General features: G+C 41.4%; 1 protein-coding gene across 1 annotated transcript; it reads right to left on the minus strand.

Moving 5' to 3' along the window:
* Positions 1-1554: 1554 nt before the first annotated feature.
* Positions 1555-13699, minus strand: MAU2 (MAU2 sister chromatid cohesion factor). The gene is made up of 19 exons (XM_089500016.1): positions 13445-13699; positions 12067-12084; positions 11314-11379; positions 10636-10731; positions 10318-10412; positions 9363-9390; positions 8462-8617; positions 8068-8214; positions 7257-7347; positions 7032-7135; positions 6873-6950; positions 6573-6638; positions 5848-5931; positions 5104-5153; positions 4471-4548; positions 4234-4345; positions 3039-3129; positions 2507-2634; positions 1555-1629 (listed from the first exon to the last, which is right to left on the minus strand). The coding sequence occupies exons 1-19, from the start codon at positions 13694-13696 to the stop codon at positions 1555-1557; spliced, it is 1815 nt and encodes a 604-aa protein (XP_089356142.1). The 5' UTR covers positions 13697-13699.
* Positions 13700-14252: the final 553 nt, after the last annotated feature.

A 14252-nucleotide genomic window follows, 5' to 3' on the forward strand; every position in this document is an offset into this window, starting at 1 on the left:
CCATTTTTGTATAGGAAAGCCGCTTCCTGGCAGAGGTGGCCTAGTGTTTAGGAGATACTTGTTCTGTGGTCACAATGAGACATGGAAGCCCTAAAGCTAAAGGGATTTAACTCCCTGTTACCTGGATGATATTACTGGCAACCCCAATGAGAGCATCTGAATACATTTTACGTTTTCTCACTTTGAAACGTGGGAGGGTTCAGTTCAAGTTTTTGTTTTGTAGGATTTTTTTTTTTTTTTTACATAAACACCGGTATTCCTTTAAAACATTATCACTCAGTCCTGGGGCTTTCATTTTTTCTTTTGCATGACCAAAGACAAAACAATTTATGAATTTTAGAGACGTATCCAACCACCACCAGCTTCAACGCTGCTTTTAAAATAGGAAGTCATAAAGTATTACCCAATGCATTGTCTGAATAGATTAGATATTTCCCTAATGTCTACAAAAACAAAAAATGACCCCCCCCAACAATGAGTTAATGGTAGATGTCGCCCTGTGATTTCGCACGTACCAAGTGGAGAATCACAAGGAACTGAAGCTCAAAGGATTTACAGAACAACTGAAGAGTTAAAAGGAAACCAACAAGAATTGCGAACATATAAGGGCTTCAAAAGTGACTTTAAAAATGATTCAGGTTACAATAAGTACATGAGTATTTTCATGATAAATAGAAAAGGTTTTTTTTTTTAAAAAATATTTCCTAATAATTAAAAAAAAGACAGACCCTTAATCTATTTACGCTACCGAGTATCCCACAGTGTTTTAGGGACAACTAATTAACCCTTTCTCTGCCACCAGCTGCTCTGGCAGCTAGGAAGCCAAGTGATACTTCTGCATATAATGAATCCCGTCTGAAGAGTCATTTCTCCAAACTACAAAACTATATCCAAACTGCAAAAAAAGTTTCTACCCCCCTGCAAATATTCCATTTGAATCCACACCAGAGAAGAGAGCAGGGGGGGCCAGGACAATATCAACCCCCCCCCCCTTTATAAAAACCGCATGTGTGCACAGAAAAGGCTAAACGTTGATAAAATTTAAGTATTTTATATATATATATTTATATTTTATGGATATAAAATCTAAAAAAATGCCCTTCTCACAAATCTATCGGGGAGGGGAGACAGAATGTTAAAGGCAGATATTAAATATGGCGCGACGTACTAATCCGGGATTTCCTCCTTCCAATTTCCTTAAATCCTTGTCCATGTTAATGCGGAGGTGCAAGCTTTTGAAAACGCACCACAAACTTAAAGATGGACATGGTGCCACGTTTGGGTGGGAGAGTACTGGAATTACGCGTCTCAGTTCCCAACGTCAGAGTGTTTAGAGCAGAAATGCCTTCTTAGCCGCACGTACGGAACGAAGTCTGCAGCTCATTATCCCGAGTACAGTATCCCTTCCTCCAAGGCTTGCATTAACCCAATCACACCAATGGTGGAAAACACAGAGGACTGGAGCAGTTTTAGGCTCTCTCTGTACTTCTGGATGCTTAACGGGGTGCAGACATTTCAGGGCTGGATCTGTCCATTAGGATATTAGCAAGGGTTTCACAAAAGGTTGGCCAAGCTTGTAGTGGGTCCGTTCTGAGCTTGAAACTGTACAGGAGGGGAGCCGTCCGTCCACTGCAAGAAATAACAAAATTACATATTTTGCACAATATAACCAAAAACTAAGTAACTGTTTACCTAAATCTACCAACTATGTACCATGTCGCTTCCTAGGCCTATGCTGTTTTTGTACTGAATAAATGCATTCATTAAACAGAATTGGATGCGGTCAATTAGTCGTTTCCTTATCTTCCCACGGTACCCATCCACTGGTGTGACAAAATTCTTGTTTTTTTGTACTTCCCATTTTATTTTCCCCTGCATCTGGAAACATTTCAAACCATCGATTGCGGGTTTTGTCTGACGGTAAGAACCACCGATCTAGACAGTATTACACTCTACAAAGTCTTATATGTTAAAAGGATCTCATTTTTTTCTCTCAAAACTGGTAAATTCTCTCCAGCTGGTAATTACACAAATACTATATGGCTCTACAAACAGGATAGATGCAGCAGGTTCTGGAATCATTACAATGAACTAAGAGACTGCTTCCAAATGCATGCGAGCGCAAAGTCGGCAACCTTGTAACTTTATGTCGCAAGCGGCTATATTTACCAAAACAGGTTTTTATTGTGCTGCGATTTCACGACCTGTGAGAAGTCCCTGACCACACACTCTAGAGGCTTATGGAGGCCGGGCAGAGCTTAGACTTATGCCTGAAGCACAAGAGGGTCTTTATACAATTCTATGAAATTACAAACCCGAGTTGTGTCAAATATAGATTTTTTTGCATTTAATCTAATTAACAAAAACTTGACAAAATCAACTCAGTCCACGTGTTCACGGACAAAAAGTACAAACGCTCAGATTTTGGGTGTCTACATAGGGCACTAAAGAAAGAATCAAAAGGAAAGACACATAGTTAAGTATGAGGAGATTGTCAGACACGCACCGTTATTAGATTGTGTTCAGGAAGACTGCATGCCTCAATGTGATCCTGGAGCAACTGCTGCGAGAAGTTCTGATGCATCTGGGCTGCCTCATGGGCATCAATCGTGTTCCCACAGGCCTTGTTTAGATCTGCGCATAAAGACGGAGCAGGTGTTTAAAAACCAAACACACAGTATTGCAGACAAAAAGCACAATCACACCTTTGCCGACTCAGGCAAAAAATATAAAGGGAATACGATTGCTCAGTTGGTAGCCATTACCATTCAACTCCCTTCACACAAATAGGTCATTGACTACTTGGCTGCAACAACATCAGGCAAACTGTTCAGCGCTTCCGACAATGAGGCAGACAGACAGCAAGCGTCACAAGTTTACACCATATGTCAGAAACACAAAAATGTATATATATATATATATAAGGCAGTGCTTTAAAAAAACACAACATAGGCAGCACATGCAAAAGCTACAAAACCTGATAGCTGGAGATCTGCTAATAAAAAATGCAAAGACGGAATAAGCGTGACTTTCTTTACCTCTTAGAAGAGCAGAGGACCACAGCTGCACAGACATATCTGGAATCTTGCTGGCCAACTGCATAGCTGGGACGACCATATTGTTGCTCTCCTGATAAAAGATTAAACAGGTTTGTCACCACCTTAGTGTCTTAAAAATATAAAGCAAAAAACATTTTCGCAAATGGGTGATTGTCTAAGTAATACTATTCGCAACCTTTTAGAGGTGTACACATGGACTACAACTTGGAAAGCCCCTTTCATTCCCTTTGCTGCTACACAGGGGATCAGGCCGACGACAGGCAGCCTGGGCTCTCGCCGCCGGCAGAAGCCATCATTGCCGTCTTCCTGCTGACTGATCGTTGTGTAACGGCACCCACCACAGGCCCCGGTACACTGTTATTCAAGGAATGCTCAATCACTTCATTGGGCATTTCCTTCAGGTAGGTGTCACTGCTGATGCCCATTGGAAGTTCACGTGAGGACAGGAGAGCCCTCGCATTGCTCCCCCTGCTGGCTGCTCACAGTTATTGCAATTGGTGATGCAGTAATGCGGTAATTCTGAAATGCTTTCAATTATAGACATGTTCATATTAAAAATATATAATACTTGATAGACCAGGTGACCTGGCTGTAGGAGAAGGCAGTTTATCCACAGAAGGGCTAAAAAGGACCCGAACATACAGCCAAAGTCATTAAGAACTCCAGTGTAAAGAAGGGGTCCTGGAAGCGATGGCATGGCCCCACAGAGCCCTGATCTCAACCTCAGAGTCTGACTAATATTACATGGCGGGAGAAGCTACAAAGTCTGCCTCAATCCACAAAACACTTGTGGTTAATTTTCTTTGTAACAACCTTCCTGCCAAGTTCATTTAAAAGCTGTGTGCAAGAAGTAATGATTTGTGTTTTCAAGGCAAGGGGTGGTCACACCAAATATTCATTTGATTTAGATTTTTCTTCTGTTTACACATTTTTGTCAAACCATTAAAATAAACTATTAACGTGTTAATGTTTGAAAGCATTCTTACGCTACAGCATTTTTCCCATGCCTCCCTAGAACTTTTGCACAGTACTGTATGCATACAGTATATAATATATTCACACACACTATATTGTACAATGCACTGCAACATGTATATGGACTTACAGGAAGACCCAGCTTAAATCATCTTACATATTATATAGCATACATGTTTCACACTTTGTTTATTCATACCCTGTGATTTCCCAGAACGTAGAAAATATGGCCTAGAAGCACCAAAGAGCAGGCCGTCAGCCGGTTCAAATCCTCTGCATTAGACATTTTTAAAGTTTCACGTAAAAATCGCCTACAGGAAAAACAGAACAGCGAAATCAGTTATTTCAGTTGCAAGATCTTAATTATAACCATATCATATGTCACCGTTCCCAAGCAGTCTTTATAGTTTCAATGCGGTCTTCTCTAATTACTCACTTTGCTTCGTTATATCTGCCTTGGAAGAAGGAAAAGAGTCCACGAATATAGAAAGCAGCTGCACGTAGACAGTGAGAACTGCATGAAGAATATAAGGTATACATGATTAAGATATGAAAGCATTGTTTTCCTTTTGTTTTGACATGATAATGCACGGTCACTTTAGGGGCACACTCCAGCCATCAAATGCATTGTTGTTCATTATAGCCAAGCAGTCCTCCTCGCAAAAGCACTGAGGGATTCTGTAGAATCCTCCCATATGCATTTGCTACCCCCAACCCAGCTGTTTTCTGTGCAGAACCTGCATGTGATATACTTACTGCCAGCTAGTTACCCACCCCCTAATGATGGAATTTGGGTAGCCCCCCACAAGCATGCGCAGAAAGCGTTCCCACAAATTTACTGCCACTGATTGTCGGCTTCATGCAGTGGCGTTCGCTAAAGCCAAGTATTTTACTTAGCTTTAGTAAAAGGCGTATTACAATATTCAAAGTTACATAACATGCATCCTATGTTGATGATCCTGCCTCTACACTGCGGTGTTCCTTTAAGACAACAGATGCGCAAACACTTGAACAGGACATATGTTCGTAATGTTCCTTATTATGGTTAATACATTGAAATTGCTCTTACCTGACTGGGAAATTGTGATCGGGGTTAATTCTTTCCAGTAAACTATAAAGCTGTAATAGAAAGGCAAACCAGAAAATAAGTTAAAAGGAGAAAAAGAAATATATAGCATACCAATATAAACTAACCCATTACAATTGGATTTTATACCATAGAAGAGTCACACCGTATTAGATCCTTGGCTTATTTGCGGTAGATGTTGCTTTATCGAGAGTGACAACATACAAATTGGTATTTATTATTAGTCAGATTCGAAACGTGTTTTTAAAAATAATACAACATTTTTTAAAAGGAGTTATCCTTTTTTGTATTTGATGTTCTCAGTCAGCTGCATGTTAGCCATTTCCATGTTCTCCAGCTCTGTTATCCCAATCTAATAGACAAACAGCTTGACTCCTTACTGTAAAAAGCTGGAGATTCTGGCTAAAGAAAGGATATGGAGGAACAGGCTTCACACAAGGAGAAACCAGCGTCATAATTAGAGGTAAATTAGGTAATATAAATAAGGAAGATTAGAAACTAGGATATTTTGAATCCAGTTATTATACACGCCACTTGACTCTACCTCTAACAGAATTTAGATTCCCTAAACAGCGAGCCTTTGTCGTTCATCTGTAGGAAAGGTTCATACACACGACTTTAACCTCACTGCAACTCACGTCCACCGTATCAGCCCCTGCTTTAAACAAGGAACGTGACGATTGTGGCCAAAGCTTATTGTCCATAACGAAAATAAGTCATGCCTACCTCCTGATGTCTGTTGCCTTCACGAATGTAAACGCTTGCCAGATTTGTCACTATAAACGTCCATAGCTCTTGGTGTGTGGTTAGCTGGAAAGAGGTGAAAATAGTTTGTTTTTGGATGTCCAAACAATGTAGTTTCCTGTGGATTGTTAGCATTGTGCAAACGCTCCTATTCCATTACTGATGATTGAGAGAATGCCAATATCCATAGACTCCTTTTTTGATGTGACTTTTCCTGTTCTCAGACACTATTACCCATTCCCAGCCTATACATGATGTGCCAGGAAGCAACCACTAGAGAAAGATAAGATGTGGGCAGGATATAATACGTACCTACAATACCAACATATGTGGCCAGTTGTCAATTTGATAATGTAAGCTCAATAACAACTATAAGACTCAAGCCTTATAGTAAAACATGCAGCATTGACAGTCTCAGTATCAGAGCTGTAAGATGTGCATGGGTGCTCTATTCTGCATTAATCATTTTAATATGGTGCATGCCTTCAAACTCTGCAAGGGCTCATGGACTGCAGCATGACCTCAGACGGAATAAAAGAAACAATTGTAACAAGGAGACAGGCAGATTATAAAGAAGAGGATAACAAACTACAGTCTAACATTAAAATAAGATGCACGTCCAAATCCACTTGCCAAAGCACTGGGCATTGTTAAAGCCAGACGTAGGAGCAGGTACATTTCTAACACCAGCCAAATAAGATACTTACCCTGAGAGCCGTTGTGAACTGAGCCTCTGCATTATCCATGCAGTTCACAGAGATGCAGTACAAACCCTTTGGATAGAAAGAAAAAAAACAAAAAAAAACACAAAAACGCTGTCACCGTTTTAACTGTGATACAAACATTCAGATAGCAACAAAAAACAGCATCTCTCACCGTAAAGCACTTTTAACTACTAGAGAAAATGAGCCTGGAACTTAAGTAAATGCCAATAAATTTAATACTTTTTCGTATTGCTGCTATTAATAGACCACCTTTATGAAGGTGGCATCGTTTTCAGGCCTTACCAGTAATGTATGGAGCTGGGCAGCGTGGTTAGAAAACAATCGCGGGGACTGCTGACACAGCTGGCAGACTTGGTATATCTAGAAAAGTAAAGGAACGATGCTGGTAAAAGCTCTCGTGGCCACCGTACAGCTTGGGTACATACAAATAAAAGAGCTAACCTCTTGCAACGCTGTGGCTTTGTGCCCTGTGACCAGACGGCACATAATGATGTGCTCCAGCAAGATGACTTGGAAGGATGACAGGATCGGGCTGCTGTCCAGCACTAAACAAGAAACACAAATTACACACGAAACATACGGGATTCTGCATCCACCAGGTCGGTCGCCTATAAAATGACTAAAGCGTCCTATGTCCCAATAATCACGAGGTAGTAAGGTACTCACTCTTGAGCTTCTCCAGCTGCATGAGGGCTTTGTCTGTGTATTTTTGGGCCTTCTCCAGATACCCTGCCTGCATGGAGTGCATGACTGTTACCTGCCAGGGAGGGAGGACACAAGTATTTATGGCTAAAGCATTTCATTAAGAGAATATCAATTAGGAGAAAAATGTACTCTTAAGGATAGGTTAGATTTGGTGCATTTAACATACTGCAAACTGGGATAAGAAAAACAAATCTAAATACTGTTATTGTGAGACAGACAACATAACTTAATGCAGAGCTTGTATCTTGGTCCAATCTTCTAGACAAAAATCACGAGTCCTTATCGTACAGTCTTGTGGTAAACAGAATAGCTGTCTTCATCAGCCAGAGGGCTTATAAAAGCTCCGTTAGCACCAACAGCTCAGTGTGGAGTTTCAGCAAGACAGTCACCCGAATTCGCATGTGACTGTCAATAATGGCAGTCTCCAGGTCTGCAGATAGCAGGCAGAAAGGTCCAAGAGCCGTGGAGCGTTCTATCACTTGCTCTAAAAGTTGCATTCAGAAGGACTTGGCAGTGGACACAGAGGTAACCATTGCAAGACTATATTTATTTAGTATTTTTTGCACCCACTGCATAACAGATATAGACATTATAGCAATGAGCAGACTAAACCATAAAGTTATGCCGGAGAGAAATAGAATAGTAGCAGCCACACAGAAACAGGCAATAGCTTTGCATTTCGCTGAAGGAACAAGACTGACAAAGGAACGGCCGGTCAGTCCATTGCTAGTGAGAAAAAGCAAAATGTCATCGGTTAGATGCACATTCTCACCAGGTACACGAGAACACACATGTGTTCCTTGGGCAGCCAATGGAACAGATCAGCTGGATTGCTCGGCAAAATCTCATCGTCATGGAGAGTTGAAATGGTCTGGATGCACTGCTGAAGCTGCTTGAGGCATGGCTTTACACTCTTCACCTGCATCATGTACAAGAAGACATTCACATTTAACAGATCAAGTTTGTGGGTAGAGGAATAATACACATCTGACAGAAAGAAAAAAAAATCTAGGTTTTATTTCCCTTGCTCAAAGCATATATTTAAAAGAAAAACCATTTGTGTAGCAGAGATATAAAGGGGCAGTCATGGCAGAACTTCTAAAACCATACACACGGTCGCAGTGAAATATTTTGATACAAAGCACTGTATGTTAAATACAACATACCTGTCCAGCATCCAGGTAATGTGTCACTTGCAGAACCAGAAAGAACACTCGTAAGGACTCCTTCTGAATAGGGTTACCTTGCCAGTTCTCCACAATCTGCCCGCAAAGCGTAAGTAAAGGATGCACTTCTTGCAGCTTCCGCTCCATCAGCAAAAGCTAAAATAGACAGTGGCTCACATGGGAATGTTTGAGATTACAGACACACGCACGAGTCAGATCAAGAGCCCAGTTATTTGTACAGTCTTACAAAACAGTAACCACTACACACATAGGGACGCCTGAAGATCTCACCACTCTTTTTTACAGTTTATCCCCTCTTAGAGAGACCACAGAAGTCCCACCTTGATACATTATGCAATTCTGCTGTAGCATTAAAAATGAGACAGTGTGCCATCATGCAGTAGCAGGTCACCCAACAGCTTTGCGTTAAGACAGACCTGCCCCGCTCAAGGCACGGAAAACACTTGCCACTTCTACCAGGCCAAAAGGACGGGGCTGGTTCACTGCAGAAGCATAACCAGATCATATGGCCTGAACAGTTAACCTTTGTAATTTAGAGATAGTCTACTGCCCCATGCACATGTTTCGGGACAGCACATAGGCAAGTAGCTTACGTGCTGCTGAGTAGGAGATGCGCCCAACCAAACATATCTGCACCAAATGTATAGAAAGAATCCTGATGAATCCATCAATGCACTTGGGTGCACAAGAAAACATAATATGAATATAACATATGAATAAAGTTGACACTATTATCTTAAGCATCAACCTGCAGATGATGGCTGGGGTGTACCTTTAAGCAGAGACAAATAATGTTAGAGCATATAGCTCTTTAACGACATATGACCCACAACATCTGGCAAAACACAAAATCTATGAAACAGTCCGCCATCACACTTACCATTCCTTTGCTGAGCAGGAACAATGCCCTGAAAGACACAAAACAGAAAATGTTTTCAAAGTTGAAGTCCTATGAAAGAGGGGAAAAAAAACATTCTCTCCTTGAGCATTAAATACAGTGGTGTATACAGAAGTGTGGAATAAAATATACTGTATTTTATTCCAGCCGGAGGATGCTATTGTCAGCCATGTGATGGTTTGGGTGACTATACCTGTTCAAACACCATTGCGAGATGATGCTTTTATGAAAACATGAAGAAAAAAAAAAACATACATGCAGCTGTCAAATATTACGCAAAGACTAGCAGAGTTTTAAATACGTAAGCAGTTTCTTATGTAACAAAGCCTCCAGCAGAAACGATCCCTTGGGAAAAGTGCATATTCTCATGAAATGTGAACACACGTCTGATGAAAGAGTAGGCAGACGTTACAGAACAAGACATTTCACTTGTAACGATCATGCCCATAGCTAAATATGGCCAGCTTCTGACATGTTACATAGAGGTATTTAGACCCTGTACTCGTTACAAACTCACTACTGATAAACAAGACAATTAATGCAATATAAAAGCACACGATGACCACACATTTTGATTAAATGCCCACAGCCAGTAAACACTGGATGCAAAAACCCAGAAGCTCAAATACATACAACCTATAATTCACATGGCATAAGTGGGACAACTGTCTTCAGGGCAGAAAGTATAGAACGTATCAAGGAAGACTAAAGCAACTTGCTTGGAGGAGAGAAGAGAGACATACATAATATACAAAGGTGTTTAATATAGTACAACGGGGAGATTTATTACAAAGGAACAGAAGTGTTACAACTAAAGGACAATCGGAAATTACAGGGTCAGAGGCTGTGAAGTAAGAAGTCTCCCTTTCCAAAGCGAGAAGGCAGGTTAGAGAATTATTAATGGCAGTTTACACATAACGCCAAAGCTCATTCATACCTTGTATATTCCGAGCCCACCACTCTTGCATATTCAGCCCCAACTCCCAGCAGGTCACATGCTGACACCAAGTCTTTCTCAAGGGTGTGCAATTGCTGCAAGACAAAAAAAACAGTATATACACAGGGATGGATTATAGAGCTATAACTTTGACAAGATAATCAAATTAAAAATGAATAAAAATATGATGGGTCACCAAAGAGAAATGTAATTCGTTTGGCCCATTAAATAACAGAGGATGGGATTGCAGTTGAGAACTACATAGAGAGACAAAGCATCCCGTTGCCAGTGTGGGGAGACCCCAATCACGACACTTACTGCGAGCTGGAAGAGCAGCCGGCAATGCCAGTACGGAGTCTGCTGAGAGATCTGAATAGCTTTACGGAGAAGCGGCTTTGCAGCATCCACGGAGTTCTGCAACACAACGAGGGGACAAAGAGATGTCACACACAAGTAAAATGATTCAACAATACCAGAATAGGTCATCGACTTAAAGGCATGCCTACCCTAGGACTTTTATGAATTACATCATTGCTTCGCTAAACCCCAGACCCAAATACTACATCTTTAAAGATTTAATGATTGGTTTTCCTCCTTCCAAAATAAATAAATAAATAAAATATATATATATATATATATACATACATACATACACACACACAATATAATTATTGTTCCAATACATTTCCTTGTTCCTATTTTGTTTGACTACCTGCTCAAACCCAGATAATAAAGTTTATTCTCCCATAGAGTTTCATGATTTCATGTGACCAGCTCTGTGAGCCATGATAAGGAGTCAGGGTTTTAGTCTGGTACACTGGCCTAAGATACGGATGTCTCAAAACATTTTATGCTAAAACTGTTAAAAAGATAACAGCACAATATTTATTTTTAGAGAATGGTAGGACTTCACCTTTCAGAAATACAAGTCAACTAATGCAAACGTTAGAATTTCCTAGTTATTATTAGAATCTAGAACCGCATCAGCTAACTTACCTCTTGACAATACAACTCTGACAGAAGACTTGCTGCTTCAAACTTTACATCCTCAAATTGCGGTATCTGGAGACAAAGGTGTTAAGAGGCAAACTCTCCAAAGCGTCACGATGAGAAGACTTCCTGAGCAGGGAGTAAGAAGAAGAGCCTGCCACATTTCACTACAACTACATTACTAAAACGTAGTAATGTAGTCGTAGTGAATAGTATAAAATGTCCTACCAATAATATGGTAGGATGGTACACTAGCATCTTTAAGGAACGCAATACCAAGAATCCCAGGGACAGATTTTGCCAGGTTAAAACATACACGAAGATCAACCACAAGATGTGGCTTGAAGAAGAAAAACGTAGAACGCATAAAAAGGGGACAAAAATGGCACCTGAGCCTTAATCCTCCAGAGAATTAAATGCACTTGGTTCCATTTTGGAAACACTGTTCTGTCACTCCAGCTCACGATCACCGCAAGAAGGCGACAGAACAGAGACAAAGGTTCTGCCATTGTTTAATTGTATGTGTGCACTTGTGATTGGCTGTAGCAGTGATCACATGCATGGAAGAGCAGGGGATCCGCTGTAGGCTGACACAAAGTGGTCAACTACAAGGGTAACCGCAGGATCACAGCGATGTGAGAGCGGTTTTTACAGAAGACGTGCCAGGTACGTCATTGGTCTTCTAGGGGCATCTTTGTATGAAGTACCAGGTACATCATTGGTCATGGAGGGGTTATCATTGGACACTGAAAAGGATACTTGCTGCGATATCATCCACTGAAAGAAAGCAAAAAAAAACAGAAGAGCACAAAACGAAGTTATATTAAACATTAGAAATATTTACAGTATAATAAAATGTAATTTACTTCGAACAGAGAGCAAAATGTGTCAGTCTCAAAGAGGATAAAATACACATTCTATATAAAAGACTGGATGTCCCAGAGTTCGCACATTACATAATCCTCGGAAGGTTTGCGGTGTTACCACAAAGCAGAATTTGACACGACATTACATTTAGACGCTGGATTAATCATTGTAAAGTATGCAACCTTCATGTGATCAAAGATTTTTTTCACACTATATAAAGACATTTCACTGTCCAGTAGTGACTGGTATAGACAGCTGTCACTGACACACACACACACACTGACTGACACACACACACACTGACTGACACACACACACACTGTGTGTAGAGAACGCTTCATGATAATCCTTACAACTATAACGTATGTGACCTCCATGATATGAACTGGACACCTGTGTTCTCTAAGGCGTTTAACCTAAATGAAGAGTTGTCAGGCAAGTTTGCCGGATAGTTACGTTTTAACTCGCTCATTCACTTTTGATTATGAGGGACCATCATTAGCAAGAAGGGCTGAGCTGGCCCTGCATAATGCATAATTCAATGAGCAAGAACTTTCACTGATACACCTAGTACAGGGCCAGCCAGGTTCTTGGCACAGAAGCTCTCTAGAGGACCTCCACAACGTATTATGAAGCCAGGGAGCCGGAATACAACTCTCCATTTAGTGAATAGACCCCTAAAGACAACAGGGTTTTTTGTTTTTTTTTTATGAAGTCTGGTGATGGTTGACAAATTTCTCAATCCAAGACGTTTATTAAACTCTCGCTTCGTGATCAGAAGAAAACAAAATGATGCTGAGATCCTGTGCTATGGAGAAACTGAAAGTGGCTACTACATAAAACACTTCTCAGACACAAAAAATGGCCAGCTTCCTCACATATGGGCACAGCTGGCAGAAACCAACCCAGGGCATGATCTCTACATGTCCAATGCACCTAAGTGGACATCTTTGCCATGGCTCCTATCTCACAGAATGGGGAGGGGGGGGGGGGAGTGACATTTAGCCACCCGCATACAAAACCCCTCAATAACTCACTTATTCCTATATTTAGCACAGATAACCAGAAACAGCTTTCTGCCATTTCAGGTGGTGGGTTGGATGCCACCTCACCATTTTATCGCCCTCCCCAACATTCCAGATATCTGCTCTCCATCCCTCCTTGGCACTTCCTCCCCTAAGTCCTCGCTTCTCCCCTCAAACTTGCTCGCAGCAACGGCGCCAAATCACACACTGCCCTTCCGGGAGAGCCCCCTTGTCCACGGCCTTACCGCCTTCTCGAGGTGCTGCCGGGCCAGCTCGCTGTTCTTCGTGTGGTGGTAAAGCACCGAGCCCAGCTGCAGGTGAGTGCGGGCCTCGATACGCTGCGACGGTTTGAACTGGAAGACGGCCTGCAAGCAGTGCACACACAACCTGATCTTAGGCGGGCTGGAGGTACGAAAATGCTCGGCGAATCCAAGCAAGGCTAAGTACCACGACTCCGAGGCCTCAGCCTGAGGAGCAACCACTGCCGCAGCCGCCATCACTGACACCAACAACAAGGCCCCATGCCCTCCTCCCGCAACAAACCCTGCGAGAGCTCCGCGCAGGGGAGCCTGGGAGTTGTAGTTCTCAGATGTGACCCAGCACAGGATTACACTGACGCACATACACTCAGGTGTGATGCGCGTTTAACCCCTTCTTCACTGAGGGTGATACTTTTTCAGGGACAGATTCTTTTGATACCATTTTAGATGTATAGTCCAACATTTAGTATGAATAATACCCTAATAATCAATTTTTATTTTTTTTTAAATATTTTACTATGAAAATGGCCCCCAAATCAGTTCAGCTGATTAGAATACCACAAAATATATTCATGTAAGTTTCCTGAATTTGAAAAAAACGTGACTTTGTTTTTAGTTTTGGGGTTTTAAAAAAAAAAAATTACGAGGCACAAAATGGACATTTGGGACTGTTCAGCAGTTCAAAATACCCCCATAAAAGTATTCATTTTTGGAGAGCAGGCAAGCCAGGGTATTTGATTAGGGGCATTCGGACACTTTTTGTTATACCTGGGAACTTTTTGGCGCCGGGTTA

This window comes from Sceloporus occidentalis, unplaced genomic scaffold (assembly GCF_023333645.1).
Source record: "Sceloporus occidentalis isolate IW3139 unplaced genomic scaffold, rSceOcc1.0.p SCAF_145, whole genome shotgun sequence".
In the NCBI taxonomy this organism is placed as follows: Eukaryota; Metazoa; Chordata; class Lepidosauria; order Squamata; family Phrynosomatidae; genus Sceloporus; species Sceloporus occidentalis.

Excerpts from the sequence above, each read along its gene's own strand:
- MAU2 (XM_089500016.1), bottom strand. The coding sequence starts at position 13,696 with ATGGCGGCTGCGGCAGTGGTTGCTCCTCAGGCTGAGGCCTCGGAGTCG. Across the intron at positions 7,348-8,067 it reads TGTGTGTTCTCGTGTACCTG|GTAACAGTCATGCACTCCAT; the intron begins GTGAGAATGTGC and ends CCTCCCTGGCAG. Across the intron at positions 6,639-6,872 it reads CCCAGCTCCATACATTACTG|GGTTTGTACTGCATCTCTGT; the intron begins GTAAGGCCTGAA and ends TTCTATCCAAAG.